The sequence below is a fragment of the Miniopterus schreibersii genome (assembly GCF_964146895.1).
Source record: "Miniopterus schreibersii genome assembly, chromosome: 9".
Taxonomy (NCBI): Eukaryota; Metazoa; Chordata; class Mammalia; order Chiroptera; family Miniopteridae; genus Miniopterus; species Miniopterus schreibersii.
Window position 1 is genome coordinate 76,863,888 of NC_138118.1, and position 17,912 is coordinate 76,881,799.

Below are 17,912 nucleotides of genomic sequence, written 5' to 3' on the forward strand. Positions count from 1 at the left end.
TCCCAGCGGCTCCCCTCGCCGGGTTCCACCCCGCGCTTTCTCCCGAGCCCGCCTCCCAGGACTCAATTTCCCCGCCGGCCTACGGGCCCCTCCGGCCCCGCCCCCTCTGTCGCCGCCAAACCCCGGAGCGGATTTTGGGAACGTGCACGCAAGCGGCGCACTGGGCATGCGCAGGTGGGCCGGGGGCGGGCTGGTCGGGGACTCCGGGGGCGCGCGCGGGGGCGCCGCCAGCGACCCGCCGCCTCACCTGCGGCGCTCTGAAGGCTCCGGCCCACCCGGGGCTGAGCCCACGCCGGCGGCGCGCCGGCCCCCGTCGTGTCCTCCCGTGCCGAGGCCGCCGCAGTGACCCCGCCCCCGGGCGGCGATGTGAGACCGGCCGGCGGCCCCGCAGCCGGCCCGGGCGCAGGGAGCGGGCGGCTCGGCGGCGCCGGGCGATGGCCCCGCTGCGGGCGCGGCTGGGCGCCTGGGGCCTGGCGCAGTGAGGGGCGCGGGCGGCGCGGCGGGCGCCATGGAGGGGGTGCTGTACAAGTGGACCAACTACCTGAGCGGTGAGTGGCGGCGCGGGGCCGCTCCTTTGTCTGAGCGGCCGGAGGGCGACGCCGGGACGCGCCTCCGGGCGCGGAGACCCGCGCGGACCCCACTCGCCCCACACCTCCCCCCGCGGCAGCGACACGTTCCCCCGAGGAGGCGGGGTGAGGGCGGCAGCCGCCCTTTCGCTCCAAGAAACCTGCGGGACCCCGAGACTTGGGGCGACTCGAGGGGCTGCTGCCCGGGCGGCGCCGGGAGCGAGGCGCTGAGTGCCGGCGGAGGCGCCGATCTTGCCCGGCCCGCGGAGGGTTTGGAAGGTGTCAGGTCAGCGCCCGAAGTAACCGGGAATTACACCGGGGAGAGGCCCTTAAAAAAAAAAAAAAATCCCCAGGGCGAGCGCTCCCCCTTTGTCACCTTTCCGAGCCCCCTGCGCGCGGAGCTGGGTGTCCGTCCCATCTCAGCAGGGCTCGGGCCCCGAGGGTGGCACAAGGGGTTGTTTTGGTTTTTTTTTTTTGGCTTTCTCGTTGCTGCTTTTTTGTTTCACAGACTCAGAAATGACCGTAACATCAATGCAAATTATTAGCAACTCTTGGAAATAGCGGCCCACCCTTTGCAGCCCGTGGAAGTGCTTCCTTCGCGTCTTGAGAAGGTCACGGCTGTCCTGCCGCTGTGACTGTGATTCACAGCAAGCTGCTGCTGCTGCTTTTTTTTTTTAAATTTGCGCCACCAGTACTGAATAAAAGCTGCTGCGTGCTGGAAACGGCGCTGGGCCCTTTTGGAGATGACGCTCTTTCTTGTGGGGAACGAGCGAGGCACTTTGAATCCTGACAGCGGTGTGTGGGAGACCAGACCTACTGCCGGTGTCTCGGAGTCGGGGGGATACATTTTCCCATCCTTCCTGATAGGCCAGCTTTTTAAAGGCTTTTTAGCGTGGTGACGCTCCGGGGTGCTTTGGGGACGGTGGTGTCTGGGAGGATTATCGGCAGTGGCCCTGAGGAGGGTGCAGGGCTGAGCGCGGGCACCTGTTGGGTGTATCCAGACTCTTTCCTGTGCGGTGTGGTTAGAAGTGAGCTCTGTTTGTTTTTCCCGTGATCATTAGTGCAGACCGAGTGAGGAGCCAGCGGTGCTTTAGCAGACCCGGCCTTCTCTTCAGGGACCTTCATCGATGTCAGGGCGATGACATTAGACGCGGCTGACTCCTGGCTGGGCTTGGGTGAAAGTCAGAGGCTGATTAACACCCTGTGACCGTCCAGTGAGGCTGCTCCATCGGGTAATTTTCCGTTGGAAGTATCGTCAGGCTCCAAGACGTATGGATCTTATTTAGGCCTTTGAGTAAGATTGAGTAGCTGGTCTTTCACCCCTTTCCGTCACACGTGCTTTTTAGCATTTTTTCTTTGACCCTCAACATTCTTTTTCTCCACCCCTGTCCCCTCAGTTTTTGTTTTTGTCTCCTTTCTGGCTCTTCCCTCTGTATAGAAAGTTTAGTCTCTTGGTACAGCGCCTACTTTTTGGTCATGGAATGCCTCTCCCCCCCCCGTTTTGGTCTTATCCTTCAATGGAGCAGAATTCCTCTAGAAGGATCTTTTGGAATCTTGCTCATGTGATGCCTGTACCATCTGTTCCGAGTCTGCTCTTTTCTTCCCCAAGTAGGAGAAGTCGATTCTGTGAGTGATGCCAGGGTGGAAGCCCTAAGGAGGAGGGCCCCGGAGCCATTGTCCTCACCCCATGCGGTTGTTCCCGTGGTCCTCGGGCTGCCTCACTGTGGGCACAGTGCTCACAGAAGCCCATCCCACCCCTGGGTACTTTTCCTGGATATGTTGGAGTTCTGGTTCAACACATTCTGTTACATTAGGAGATACATTTACTTTGAAAGCGAGGGTGCTATCCTAGGAAGAGCAGGTGTGTCCTTGTTTCTTCCACCCTCCCACGTGAGTTAGCCTCTGCAGAAGAAGGTAGTGCGAGTGGAATGACGAGCTCTGTTGAAGACATCGTGGCTTCTTCTTCTTCTGAAGCTTGTTTGTAAAAGGAACATTTTTTCTTATGGTTTTGCACATAGTGACTTTAAAATACATGTAATCCCAAGTCCGAGTTTTTGTTCATTCTGAGTTTTTCTCCAAAGAGAGTACATAACCGTTTGTGTGGCTGTGTATTTCTGTCATGCACACAGCCTGATGTGGGATGCCTTGTGTCAGATTTGAGTGGAGAAGTGAGGAAATCAGTCTAGCAGCTAACCCTTGGAATCCTTGGAGAGTGGTGTTACTTCCCTTCACCACCTGCTGTGAGATGGGCACAGGGTAAGCAACATTGAACAAGAGGGACACCCCCTGTCTTCCTTGAGCTTGCAGTCAGGGGGTTGTGGTTAGAAGCATGTTCCAAGTGTGTGTGATCTGGGGAGTGGGGAAGAGGAGAGGCTCGTCTGGGTCATTGGGGGAGGCTTCTTTGAAGAAAAGACTTAAGAGAGCCTGGATAATAAATTGAAGCCAGCTAGGTGGCAAGGCCAAGGCAGAGGTGCAGTTGGAGGCCGGAAGGAAGAACTTTCTAGGTCCCAGGAATGTCGGTGTGAAGGCTGGAAAGCAGGATAGAGACCAGTAAGTTTGAGGAAATGAAAGAAGACCCTCATGGATACAGAGCTGAGAAGAGTGAGACTCCAACAAGGGGTGGTGGGAGCCTGATATTGCAGGGCCTCATAGGCTGGTTTAGACACTATGGAGTGAGTGAGTGAGTGTGTGGGGGGGGAAGGAGGGCATTGTTTAAAAGCTTAAAGCTTACCTTGGCTGTTTTTCTTTTTAAATATATCTTTATTGATTTCACACAGAGAGATAGAAACATCAATGATGGGAGAGTCATTGATCTGCTGCCTCCTGCACGCCCCCTGCTGGGGATCTAGCCCGAAACCGGGGCTTGTGCCCTGATCAGGAATCGAACCCGTGACCTCCTGGATCCTAGGTCAGGCAATGCTCAACCGCTGAGCCACGCCTGGCAGGGCTTGGCTGTATTTTTTGTATTTTGCCAAATAATGTAGTTATTTTGTGAGCTTCGTTTGCCTCTTAAATTAAACTAATAGTTATCAGTTATTATTAAAAGCTGAAAACATCAAGCCTTGAGAATAACATCTAAATTGCTTGCACGAGTGTACCCCTAAAATATAGAAAGAAAGGAAGAAAAGTCTCTTTTCCCTGATATGCTACACATATTCGGGTACCCTGTGCTCTTTCAGAGGAAAATGGGGGGGAAAACTGCTTATGGTATTTTCTTCAGCTACCTTGAGCCATCTGCCTTTTGAGCAGCCAAACATTGGGCATTCTGGGATTTAGTGTCAAATCCTCTCTTTAGGGGATTAACCCTGCAATGAGAGGGAGTTGAGCAAACGTTTCACAACTCCTCCACCGTGGGAGTCGTAGTGGCTGGGCACTGTGTGTTTGTAACGTGTATCTTTCAAGCCCTAAACATTAGCCAGGGGATTTTGCGTGTGCATGGTGCACACAGGGGCTGGGCTCTACAGCAGAACACTAGCTGAGGAGTCAGGGACCTAAAGTCTGATCCCAGCTCCATCTCTGCCTGCTGCAGTCACTGTACTGTTCCTGAGCTTTAGTGTCTTCCTCCATAAAAAGATGGGATTTACCAGTTAATATGTACAAGAATAGTAAAAAACGTAACAGCTAATATTGCATGCACTATTCTAAACATTTCACTTGGACGGACTCATTTAGCCTTCACAGCAATTTTAGGAAGCAGTTGCCTTTATTGTTCCCATTTTCCAGATGAAGACATTGAGACGCGGAAAGATAGAGGTACTGGCCCGAGCTCTCCCCGTCAGTAAGTGACTCCAGAGTCAAGGCTCCATTGCATAATACTTTTAAAGGTCCTTCCTGCTTGATCATTATGTAATTCTAGCTGATTCATAATGTGCCTGTATTGAAAGGATGTTGACCTAGAATCGCAGACTAATTGGGGGTGGGAGGTGGGGAGGAGCAGAGTGAGGAAGACAGCCCAGTGTTGTGCATAGGTTTTGTCACAAGGAGAAATTCTGAGCCGGCTGTAAGCATTCTGCCTTACAGTTTTAGCCCCTTTCCTGCCCACTCAGCAGATGCAAGGGCTGCTGCCATGAGCTCCAGCCAGCTGCAGGCTCCGCGGGCCCCTCGAGCAGGTTAGGGCATAAGCACATTGCAGCACTGCATTCCAAAAATAACAGAAGCTTGCCTCACGCTGACCAGATGGTGGCTGAGGAGGTGTTCTCATTTTGCTCACCCCCTACCCCAGGTGGAGGAAGGTGACTTGCCTGTGTGTGCTGTGGAAACAATGCCCAGAGGGTATCTGGAATGTGAGTGATCCGGAGCAAGATTCTCATGGTCTCACACCACTGGTCAGCCTTTTCTGTTTGTTTTTTTAAACATCTTTATTGAGATAATGATTCACCCATCATAAATTTCACCCATCTAACGTATGCTAGTAAGTGGTTTTTAGTGTATTTAAAGAGTGCGTCCATTGCCATGATCAACTTTAAAACATTTGCTTTATCCCAAAAAGAACTCAGTACCCATTAGCAATCTCTGCCAGCTCAGCCCATCTTGCCCTTGGCCACCACTAATCTGGCTGTAAAAATTCACTTATTCCAGACTTTTCATATAAATGGACTCACACATCACATGGTCTTTTGTGACTGGCTTCTTTTACCTAGCGTAATGTTTTTTGGGTTCATCACTGTTGTAGCATGTATCAGTACTTCATTCCTTTTTATTAACAAACAATATTCTGTTGTATGGAGATATCCTATTTTGTTTATTTATCCATTGATGGACATTTGAGATGCTCCATGGTTTTTGGAGAACTTACTGTTTTCCAAAGTGTCTGCGCCATTTTATATTCTTGTCAGTAATGAAAGAAGATTCCCATTTTCCACATCTGCACCAAGACTTGGTACTGCCTTTTTTATTGTATCCATCTGAGTGAGCTGAAGCAGTTTTAATTTATATTTCCCTAAAGACTGATGACAGTGATCATCTTTTCATGTGCTCATTAGCCATTTGTGAGTCTTCTTTAGGGGAATGTCTGTTTACACTTGCCCATTTGTTAGTTGAGCGCATGTTTCCATTGTGGAACTGTAAGAGTTCTTTATTCTGGATACAAGTTCCTTATCAGACATGATTTGCAAACAGTTTTCCTTATTCTGTATATTCTTTCCCTTTCTTGATGGTATCACTTGCATCCCAAAAGTTTTTAATTCTGATGTCCAGTTTATGGTTTTTTTCTTTTATTTCTTGTGCTTTTAATGCCCTGTCTTAAGAAACCATTGCCTAACCCAAGGTTATGAGGATTTACTCCTATGTTTTTTTCTAAAAGTTTTTATAGTTTCATCTCTTACAAGTAGGCCTGATCCATTTTGAATTAATTTTTGTGTATGATGTAAGAGTACATTCTTTGTACACAGCTATCCAGTGGTAAACTCTCTTATTCATGCTTTCAGTGACAGGGCCATGGGCCTAAGTGCAAGAGGCTGGAGTCAGAAAGCCCTGAGTTCGAACCTCTGCTCTGCTCCTTACTAGTGCTGACACCCTGAGCAAGTACTTAATCTCCCTGAGCCTCAGTTTTAAGGAGACAGCAAGAATAATAGCCATACTAGGTTTGTTATAAATATGAAATGGGAAACATGAACCTGCCTGGTACATAGTTCACTTAAGGGTAGGTTAATTGGATAGTTGTTTTGATGAATGATAATGCCAGAAAAATTCAGTTTATATGTATGGTCTGTGTACAAATTGTGGCTCCTCGTGACTTCTGAGAGTATATGTGTTTTTTATTTACTTAAATCCTCCTTTTGGAAGTGGGCGAATATAAATTATAAGGGAAAAGATGCTTATAAACCTCAGAATTTCATAATTGACTCTGTACTCCTAAGACAGTCATCTTTTTGGATGAATGATGATAGCAGACCATGTGATTCTGTGTAACAGCACTGGTCTGTACTTTTATTTCCAGCAGAAACTAATATTTGTTAAGGATGTTGGCACTCCATCAAAAGCAGCACCAGTCTTCCCGTTGATTTTGATGTGAGATGTGGTTGGAGACGTTAGGAGTCATCCACAGAGTCTTATGTTATTGAAGTGGTCTGTGGATTGAAGAAGCCTGGGAACCATTGTTCTTGAACTGTACTCTCAGTGTTTAATCTTTACTACTTCCTGTTACCATTACTTTCATCCTGTTTAGAATTGAGCAAAAGCCAGTTAAATTCTATTAGTAACAGACTTGGGACAGACAAAAAACAAACAGGCAATAGGCAATGAAGCTATCATTGGGCACAAGACAGATGAGTAAGGCAGCAGGGAGGGAAAGCCCAAAAAATACCATGATACTTGGGCATTTCTCTTTCTGGATCCATTTCAAGTTGGCTTGTGGAGGATGGGATGGTACCAGGAGACATGGAGAAATGGATCATGTCTGTAGGGTTAGCCAGAGAGAGGCCTGATCTTTCTCAGTATTCCTGTCACAGCAAAGGAAGCAAAATATCATTTGTTTGGCAATCTACTCCATGTACTTCAGACAGAATTTTCCCAAAACAAGGATGGCTCTGCCTTGATTTTTAAATACCAGAGGAATGGTTTCGACAATCTATTTTAACGTCATCTGATAGTCTCCAGTCAGTCATTCAACCATTTATTCATTCATTCATTCATTCATTCAAGTAACCCTGAGCATCATCAACATCTTACCAGACCCTGTGTGTGTGGTTGTTTGGGGATACTGTCTTGAGTAAGACATGGTCCTTGTTCTCAAGATAGGTCATAGTCTAGTGAAAATTTTACTCAACTGTGAAAATGCTCTTCCAGCTAAATTTGTGATTTCGACCTTTAAGCTTTTATGTGGTTGTGCCGAGGCTGTGACTTGCCAAGGTTTAGAGGGACCACATTGTACATAACTGGTCTCTAGGTGCAGGTAGGTGTCACCTGTCACTCTCTAGTGTCTTTACTGGAATTAAAAGGCAAATTTGGGGCATGCCTGACAGGCTGAATGTTACTGAAGTCTTTGGTCATGCAGGTTGACCTCACAGATAGATATCCTGTTGTTTCTCAGCTCCTGCTGGCCAGAATGTACAGTTTGGATGGAGACCAGCCGTTCAGCCTCTGAGGCCAGTGTAAACTGCCAGAAATTAGGAGAGAAGAAAATAAGAATGTGAGGAAGGTGTGAAACTGGTCAAAGGACACAGGCATGCCTTCGTCAAGGAAAATGAAGAGAATCTTTTTCAGGAGTAGTCCCAGAAAACTTCACGCACGGAAAATGTGGGATCAAAGGGTGGGTGGGGTTGGCCTGGACAAAAGGGGGAAGGTGAGGGAACAGAAATGACCTCAGTAAGAAACCAACAGGACTGAAACGGAGAGACCTTGGCTGGGAGCAGGAGGAACTACTGGAGTGTTGTTGGGATGGAATTAGATTATCACGCCAAACCAGGCCTGAGAGTTTAGAAGTGGTATGGTAGGGAGTCACTCAGGGTTTCTAAATTGGGAGGAAAGAGCATGTAAAAAAAGTATGTAAGGAAGATTGAGCTCACTGAAACCTGATAAAGGAGGAGGCAAAGCTGAATTACAGGGCGAGATGATAAGGGCAGGGAGTAGGGAGGCATTCTCTCCCATTTCACAGATGAATAAATTTAGGCTCACCAGATAACTAATTAACTTAGAGTCATAGAGCAAATAAATCCTGAGCCAGGTCTGCCTGACTTTGTGTCCTGTCCATGACTTCACGCCCTTTGCCCCAGGGTAGGCACAGAGGAATGCTGGGAATGGCGGTGATTGACCTGGGAGGCGAGGGCAGAACTGACCTTCAGATTTGGAGCTAGGATGGTAGGAAGATGCTGGATTTGTTAAGAGAGATGTTATAGTCAGAAGGAAGATACATAAAATGAACTGTCACATGCCAACCAAGGTGATTGTAGATTAATGTAAAGCAAAACAAGGATTAGTGGCCTCTTCATCAATATGCCTCTTTTCTCATACAGTTCATCTTTCCTGAGCTGTGTCTGATCTTCCAAGGACTGGCGTCACGAGAGAGCTGTGTGTCCCAGTACTTCTCGGGACTTTCCATTGCTCTGCCTTTAAATGGCACTCATATATGTAACTAGAATGAGACTCTGTGGTCTGGTCATGTGCCTTCTGAAATTCCAGGAACTTTATGCTTTAAAGAAAAGCTTTTCTTGGTCATTGTTTTTGTAGTTACATCTACAAAAACAGTAACGATATATTGAACTTCCTTTGGCATAATTATAACTTCTAGGTAAATACAGAAGCTGTTACAGGGAAGTTTTTGTTTCAGTCACTATAATTGTTTACCAGCTGCTTTCAGAACTTACTGCGGCTGTGCTTTATGTGTATATGTGGGGGGAAGGGGCATGTTTCAGATCCCTATAAAATAAACCTAGTTTAGTACCACATTTTTATACTTTTTTTTTTCTTCACATTTCAATAACTGAAATCAGGAAGCATCTTAGCATCAGTGCTTTATCTTGGCTTAATAAACAGGTTATTTTTTTCTTTCCTGTGACATGTGAAATAATGGTCTATCTTAAAATTAATGGCGTGTGATGCTTAATTTTATGTGTCAATTTACCTGGGCCAGTGGGTGCCCAGACATTTGGCCAGTCATTCTGGGTGTTTTCTGTGAGTGTGTTTCTGGATGAGATTAACATTTGAATTGGTAGGCCCAGTAAAGTAGATTGCTTTCTCTGATGTGAGTGGGTTTCTTCCAGTCAAAGACCTAAATAGAAGAAAAAGGCTGAGGGAGACTCTGCCTGCCTGAGTGCTGGAGCTGAGACATTAATCTTTCCCTGCTTTCTGACTTGGAAACATTGGTCCTTCCTGGGTCTCAAGCCTGCTATCTTTCGGAATGGAATTACAAATTGGCTCTCCTGAGTCTCTAGCTTTCTGCCTGCAGATCTTGGAATTTCTCAGCCTCCGTCATTACATGAGCCAATTCCTTATAATAAATATATAGAGACAGAGATACGTACATCACCATCGGTTCTGTTTCTCTGGAGAACCCTGACTAATACAGATGTGGTTCTGAATTTGATAAAATGCAATAATTGAGGGTGTTCTCAGTTCCTTCTACTCAGAAGCCATGATGGTTTTGGGACGGATTCGCACCTAATCGAGTCATGGGAGTTGAACTGTGAGAGAGAAGATGCTCCTCTTCTATCCAGGGTAGCGTTCTAGAAATGGGGCTTGGGAGTTGTTATGCCATGGAGGGGCAGTGTAGAAAGACATAATTTTCCTTCCAAATCTTCTGTGTACTTCCTGTGTGATCTTAGTTAGGTCACTTAGTCTACCTGGGATTGGTTTCCTTATCTGTAAAATGACCTGGTTGGACTCAGTGATTTCAAAGTCTTTTTCCATTTCTCAGGTAGTCACTGAATCTACCTGGGATTGGTTTCCTTATCTATAAAATGAGCTGGCTGGTCTAGGTGATTTCAAAGTTCTCTTCCAATCTCAGGAATTGATTCTTCTGTTTCAGTGAGGGGAGGTGACCTACAATGTAAATAACTGCACTCTCTTGCACAGGGCTAGAATAGCACCAATGACATCTAGTTCCAGGAGCACTGAGTCTCTGCTCAACAAGACAGTCTGATGATCAGGGTAGTTTCCTGGGTTATAATGTTTGTGTAAACAGTGGCTGTCAAGTTTGAGTTTCCATAGAATTTGTAACCAAGGTCAGGAAGAATCACCTTCTGAAAGAAAAATTAACGAGTTGATCCCAAGAGGTTCGCCAGCCAATAACTGACTTGAGTTGAGATAAGGCCAAGGGGCTCCTTATATTCAGTAAAGGGTGTAGGTGTCTCCTGGGAGGGACATCCTCAATATAAAAACAACAAGACCAGCATAAGCTATAGTTTTAGAAAAGATTACTTATCTTTGGTGAGCAAGGCTTGTATGGCAGGATATTTCAGTGACTGCTATGAATTACTAGAGGGTGGATGTTGAAAATTAGTATTTATCCAGTTTTGTTTAGGGAAGTGAGAGACATGGTAACCTGGCAGGCCTGAGTCCTCTGGTTCCTGGCAAAGCAGGTAGTTGATCTGACTTTAGGTGTGAACACACAATTCAATATATAGATGATGTATTTTAGAGTTGTACACTTGAAATCTATTTAGTTTCGTTAACCAATGTCACCCCAAAAAATTTAATTAAAAAAATAAATTAAAAAAACAAAACAAAGAGAATCAGACTCTGACAAAGTAAACAGTGAGTGAAACATCTCACCTGCCACCTAACTCCTGTGCTGAGCTTAGATTTGGTGCTGACCGTTTAGGCTCCTGATCACTTATGTAGTTGCTCAGTACCATGATCTTAGGCTCGGGCACTTCATCTGTTAGGATGTAATAAATTGACACCATTCTCATGTTGATTGGTGTCTTAGGCACCTGGTTTGTGTGAATTAATCCCTACCTGAGCAGCCCCTGAGGCTTTGCTCAAAGCCCCTGCCACAGAGGAGTCCCAGGAGAGAAATGTATCCCTAAAGGGCAATGGCATGTCAGAGAAAGAAAAGAATACACCTAACTTAGGCAGCTGAGAGGGCTGATGCAGAGATACTTGGGTGACATTGAAGATCCAGCTCCAGCAGAAGCCCAGGAGCAGGAAGAGAGCAAATGAGTTTGCTTTGACTAGAATACAGGTTGTGTAAGAGAGTGGGATAAGCTATATATTGCCACTGACTGTGGTTTGCCTCCTGAAATTCTCCAAAGTAAAGTAGGTAAGCCCGTGAATGTTTTCAGATTACTCCATGTCAGTGGATCAGCACTAAATAGTAAGTCAAAGTTATCTTTTCCTGGTGGTCACATGACCCTGGCAGGCTTATTAGCACTCTGTCCAATGTCGAAAGGGCAGTGTAATCTTCTGCCCCGTTTCTCAGTTTGGGGTAATTTTCTTAACTAGAGGGGAGGAGAACAGGTGTGTGATAACAGTAACGTTCAGGAAACAGTTGAAAACCACAGATTATTAGTACTGCATTGGGGGAGGGGGAAAGGGAATAAAAATCATCAGTAATCCCATAACCTAGAGAATCATCACAGTATTTGTTGCTGATCCTTCCAGACTTTTTCTTTACATTATGTGACTAAAACTATATGCCTCTGTGGGTCTTTTTAATTTTACCAAAATGGGATCAAACTTACAGGTCTTTCTTAATCTACCACTTTCCCTTAGTTTCCCCTGGAGTGTAAATTCCTTGGCGCTGGGACCCAGCATCCTTGGTCATGTCCTGTTCCTGTGTCCTCGGAGGCACCTCTCACACGGGCAGTAACTGAGACCATGCTCTTCTGCTTTCAGGTTGGCAGCCACGATGGTTCCTTCTCTGTGGGGGGATATTATCCTATTATGATTCTCCTGAAGATGCCTGGAAAGGTTGCAAAGGGAGCATCCAAATGGCAGTCTGTGAAATTCAAGGTGAGAACCAAGGGCGTTGGTGCATTTTATTTTTCCTTCTGTCCCCACCAGAATAAAAAAGTACTGGTCTCCTCGTGCCTTTCTCTGCTTCTGTAGTACAGACAAAAATACATAGTGTCATGTCCCAAAAGAAAGCTCTGCAATAAGACCTAAAACTGCAGCCAAGTTTTACAAGGCTGTTGGTTCAGAGGTGGTCGAAATAAATGAGAGCAGTGGGCCTAACCACACATCTAGTGCTCATTCCTTCGTTACCTGCCCACCTGGGGCCAGTGGCTGTTTGCGAAACTTGTTTAAATCTTTTTCCTGCGGCATCTAACACTTCTAGGTTTAAATCAAGTCACATATACCCCTCACCACCACCACGTACTCAAAACAAGCAAACACCTAACACCTACAAATCGCCTTTACTTCTTAGTTTGAGGAATCGTGAGACGTACTGAGATGTGGTTCAGAAGCAGACTAGAGGGGAATTTTGGGTTGGGGCTGGTGGGTGGTGGGTAAAGGAGAGTGCGGTTTGCTTGTGTCTTCTGAGGGCTCTGACGCCATTCTCATGCTTTTGATCTGACTTGGGAAGGGAAGGAGAAAAGAAAAAACATTTTGTTCTTGGTTACTTTCCAGTAAACCCAAGGAGATAGAGTACCCTCTTACCTGTTGGCATGCAAGCCATTTGGACCTCAGAGCAGCGTACTTTACACACACAAGCCAAGACAGAAATTCCCTCTGTTCTGATAAAAGATCTAAGGAGAATTAGATGATCCTTTTTTAGGCCAAAATCTTGGTGTGATACCTTGGAGTCTGTTGCACGGTTTTCCGTCTTCAGCAGCAGAGGCATCTCGATGAGATGAACAAGCCAGGAGAGGTGGTAGGGGCTGGCATCCTCTCTCAGAAGGAGCCTGCAGCGCCTGGCACCTGTTGAGCTCAGGAATTTGGGTGGGGTGGAGGCTACCCAGATAGGGCTGTTGTGGGTTTCTGACTTCCCTCTGCTTTGCTTCAAGTTCATTCTGTGGATAACACACGCATGGACCTGATCATCCCTGGGGAGCAGTATTTCTACCTGAAAGCCAGAAGTGTAGCTGAGAGGCAACGGTGGCTGGTGGCTCTGGGGTCAGCCAAAGCTTGCCTGACAGACAGTAGGACCCAGAAGGAAAAAGGCAAGTATTGATTGTCCTCTGGTCTGGGTCATCTTGCTACTGATCACCTAGCCAGCTTTTTGTATTATGCGGTGGAGTCTAAACCCTGGTCTCCATCTAATGCTCAGCATGTCAGAGCAGAAAGGGTGCAGGCTTTGGAGCCAGATACAACTGGATGCAAATCATGGCTTTGCAGGTAGGTTCCTGGCTTTTGACCTTGGCCTTGGTCACGTAATCTAGCTGAATCTCAGTTTCCTAATATTTTAAAAAGAAGGAATGACCTATGTTAGAAGGATTACCACAGGATAGTGATACTCTGAAGCCCTGTAGTACCCCCTCTGGCACAGAGTTCACCTTTGGTAGAGAGTGGCTGCGCCAGCCCAGCCAGTGTGGCTCAGTTGGTTGAGATCATTCTGTACACCAGGAGGTTGCCAGTTCGATTCCTAGTCAGGGCACATGCCCAGGTTTCGGGCTCCATCCCCAGGGGCGGGTGTGGGAGGCTGCCGATCAGTGTTTCTCTCTCTTTGATGTTTCTTTCTCACTCCCTCTCCCTTCCTCTCTCTGAAATCAATAAAAACATATACCAAAAAAAAAGAGTGGCTGAGCAGAGAAGCCTTTAATCAGGGTGCTTCTTGCAGTAACACCCACTTTCCCTACCTGTCCCTGGGGTGGGATGGATGCTTAATTGTCAGGTCACTGCTGCTTAATGCTCATTAACTCACCGTCATTAGATCTGAGAAACATGGCACAACCTTCTATCGGGACTGGGCCATGAGTGCCAGGGCTTATTGCCTGGGCCCTCATCGCTACCTTGCCAGCCGCCTGGCCCATGCACACACCTGAAGAGATTGCAGGGAGCGGAGGGCCTCTGGGAAAGTGTTTCAGGAAACCTTTCTCATGACAGGTGTGGCGATTGTGCTTAACTCTTCGGGTAGACACAGTAAAGCGGCCTCTTTGTTGGTGTTTTTGCGTTCTAAATCAGGAGTGAATTCTAGACATTGCCAGCTTTGACTCGGATCTGGTGGTAACGTGCAGCATTTTTATGGAGAAGAAAACAGTTGATAATGATTGTCGCTGAGCCCTCAGCACCAGGGTGGCTGGAGAGCCGAGCTAATAAGGGAGTAGCAGGAGCTCAGAGGGTGCTATTAGCCCTGACAGGCAGCGCGCTGAACTGGTCCTCGGAATTAATGAGCTGCCTCATTAGTGGTAATTGCACATTACAGAACACAGTTTCCCAGTTCCAAGGCCTATGTTGGCAGGTAGATGGCCGTGACCCCATTTTAGACACAGGGAAACTGTGGTAGAACTGAGACTAGAACCCGGAACCTGGGCTCTGCTCCCAGTTCTGATACGCGTGGGTCAGAAGTATGCTGTCTCCTTCTCCCTGTACTGCTGCTCCGGCAATGTGTTGGCTCAGGAAAAAATGTGGATTACTTTGAAAGACTGGCCGCCTCCTCTTCTGTTTTCCTTGCTTCCAGATCTTTACCTCAGCCCTGTCTAAGCCATACTGTAAGCATCTGACTTCAGGAATAGGTTACATGCTCCATGACCTGATAGTATACTAACTAGTACCTTGTGCGTTCATTTTGATAATTTACATTGTCATCATTTTGCTACGTAGAGTTTGCTGAAAACACTGAAAACTTGAAAACCAAAATGTCAGAGCTCAGACTCTACTGTGACCTCCTTGTTCAGCAAGTGGAAAAAACAAAAGAAGTGACCACAGCTGGTGCCTCCAGTCCTGAGGTAAATACTATTTCTCTCAGCCGCATGGGAAGTGGCGCCAGATGTTGCTCACAGGTGATACTTACTCTCGCATCATCTCTGACTATCTTGGATTTTACTGTTTTCCAGAGAAAAATAAGAATAAAATTTAACAAAGAGAACAGATGTGTGCATTTCAGCCTATGGAAGCATAGAGCTTTCCTTTCTAGAATGTATCAGGATTAATTGGTAATATTTGGAACTGCCTGTTGTGCACAAGACACTGTGATAAGGGAAAGGGAGGGGCACCAAAAAAATCATTTCGGTTCTGTTCTTGGGATGTTCATAGTCCAGAACAGTGATTCTCAACGCCGCGCAATTTTGCTCCTCAGGAGGCATCTGGCAATGTCTGGAGATGTTTTTCTGGGAGAGCTCAGCATAGAGACTTAGTTCAGTTTTTGGTTTGCTGACGTGAGGTTTAGCATGAGTGACTCCATCTTGGGCCACATCTGGTTGCTGTAACACTACTACGATATGGTTACTACACTCTCCAGTCGGGATATGACCTCAATTTTCTGAACAGCACATTAATGTCAATATCCAGAGGGAAAACACACTGAACAAGGAAAATAACTTGGAGAAAAAAAGTGATTAGATGCTCAAAAGAATTCCAGTTGCTGAAACCTCTTAGACATCTGAACGGAAAGCCAGAAAACCCATTCTGAAAGCTAACGATGCATGATTTGTGGTTTCTAATGAACCTCATTTTACTCAGGCAATGGGAAACATTGTCCATTGACCCCACTGGTCTTCAGTCTCTGTGGTTCCCTGTTTCATGTCTGCCACCCCTGTAGACTGCAAACGCAGTGAGGCTCTGTGCCCAGCACCTGGCACAGGGCTGGCACTTAGTGTTGAGTTGAATGAAGTTGCTCCCTCAGCTGGAGCAGTGGGTGAGTGTGAAAGGTCAGATTGAGGGTTCGGCTCGTGTATAGTTAATAGATAAACTGCACTCAGTCTTTTTCTTATATAACTGATGTACGTGTTTGTCCTGCAAAATAGGTGGGAATGTTATATTATTATGCTGTGGATAAAAACCTCTAAAGACATGCCACCATGGGGCTGTTTCTCTTTTGGCAAAGTAAAGGGTCTTCCACTCTGGTTGTTTCGCAGGAGGGAATTGACGTGGGAACACTGCTGAAGTCGACGTGCAATACTTTCCTGAAGACTTTGGAAGAATGCATGCAGATTGCGAATGCCGCCTTCACCTCCGACCTGCTCTATCGCACTCCCCCGGGGTCGCCACAGCTGGCCATGCTCAAGTCCAGCAAGGTGAGAGCCCGGCTCAGCTCGGCTGCCTCAGGGTTAGTGAAAAGTGGAAATGCTAAGAAAGTGATATACTGAGCTGTGTTCTCCATTACCCTTTGGTGACTGATAAAGACTTTTTTTAGTGGTCTTGCCTTTATTTCCACTTTTATATCTACCCCCAGTTCCCATATACAGTCATTTATTTTTGGCAGTTTCTCCACCTAAACATGTGTCTGTAGCCGGCGTCCTCTCCCAGCCTCTTTATCCAGTGTCTCCCTGGGATTTGTGGTAGCCTTCTGACCGGTCGCCTTCAGCCTGACCCTCCCGGGCAGCTGGACAGTCTTTTATCCATGCAGTGCCAATTAGACCACTCTACCAAACCTTTCAGGGGCTCCCTCGTTGCCTACAGGTTAAAGTCAGGACTTCTTAGCCCCTTCCCACATCCCCAGCTTCTTGCTGTCATTACCTGGCTTGGGTGTGTTAACTGCGTGTAGCTCCCCCACATCTCAGTGCCATTGCCCAGTGCCAGGATTGCCCTCTCCCCTGTCTTTCCCTGGTCAGCTCTTATCCATCCCTCAAGATTTAATCTCTTCTTCCCTGAATCCCTAAGTTGGGCTGAGAGCTCCTCTGCTCTGCACACCTTTATCTCAGCCTCACTCTACAGAGCAGTTACTGTGGGGGCAGGGATCCCTACTGTTTACCATTACACGTCCAGGGTTTAATACAGTGCCACATCATAGCTGGTATTTATTAATGTTTAATGAGCGTAACTGAAATTATAAGGAGGTCACCCACCAAGGGTTCGGCTCTGGTAATTAGGTCCTTCAAAGGGCCATCTTCCTTTTCCTTGGAAACTTGGGGACCCCTCTTTGAATGAATGTGAAGGGCTGGTTGAGAGGAATACCCCCTCCATGGGGAGGATCTAGAATTGTCATGAAACCGGGAAAGTGTGAGTTAGGGCCACATTCACCACTTTCAGGTGTGATAAAACTAATATGCTCTGTTGGAAGTTCAACATGTAAACGTGCATCTCTTTGTTTCTTTTAAAGGTGAAACATCCTGTTGTACCGATTCATAATTCGTTGGAAAGGTACCGTAACTTCTTCGTTTTTTCTTCTTTCTAAAAATAAAAAAATTAAAGATATTGTTATTCCCTGTTTTTACAAAAATAAGGATATTTTGATCGTATGGTGGTTTTTCTCATGATTTGAGATGACACCAGAAGAAAGCAGTGTCTGATTTCCCTCTTTTGGGTGGTCCTGAAGCGTGGCAGCCCTTCCATTCATTCCGCAGTGACTACCAGGGAAGGTGTCTGCACTTTGCCTCAGCTGCAGATCTCACCCATCACTAATTTAACTTTTCATCTCTAGTGAACTGAGGCTGGCACTGCCTCTCTTGTGGAGGAGCTGTGCTTGGATTTAAGTGTGCTTTTGTCTGGGAAAGACACTTACTTTTTTTTGTATAAAAATAAAAATTTAAGTGGCTTTACAGGTTGAAACAAGAACATAATATCAAAATCTAAACAATTTTTTCCTCTGAAGGCTCCTTTGATTTAAAAAACGACACATTTACATAATTATGTTCCTTTTATTTGGGGTCTTTATTTAGTTATTATTTGAAACAAGCATTCCTATATTTTGACTTAGTCCATATATTTGTCCTTTAAAATTATTATTTAATATTTTATCTCTTTATATGCTATTGTTTGCTTCTTTTGTACAGGATTGTTCCCAATTTGGTTGTTAAAATTTTTTTTCTGTCCTAAATATTTCTACTAAGAACATCTTTATAGATTTTTTTTTCCTGTTTAGGTATT

The 17,912-nt window shown here is 46.2% G+C and overlaps 1 protein-coding gene across 6 annotated transcripts in view; it reads left to right on the forward strand.

The window, feature by feature from the left end:
* Positions 1–393: 393 nt before the first annotated feature.
* The window catches only part of PLEKHA8 (pleckstrin homology domain containing A8), a 47,508-nt gene continuing 29,989 nt past the window's right edge, over positions 394–17,912 (forward strand). For 2 of the 6 annotated variants that reach the window (XM_081147774.1, XM_081147777.1), the window contains exons 1-6: positions 436–548; positions 11,841–11,957; positions 12,953–13,108; positions 14,709–14,833; positions 15,962–16,120; positions 17,146–17,186. In XM_081147774.1, coding sequence (XP_081003900.1) covers positions 509–548; positions 11,841–11,957; positions 12,953–13,108; positions 14,709–14,833; positions 15,962–16,120; positions 17,146–17,186 — 638 coding nt within the window. In that variant the 5' untranslated portion in view covers positions 436–508. Of the gene's footprint in view, positions 549–11,840; positions 11,958–12,952; positions 13,109–13,197; positions 13,284–14,708; positions 14,834–15,961; positions 16,121–17,145; positions 17,187–17,912 lie in introns of those variants that run through there. The other 4 variants (XM_081147778.1, XM_081147775.1, XM_081147779.1 and 1 more) reach the window with 3 other exon arrangements.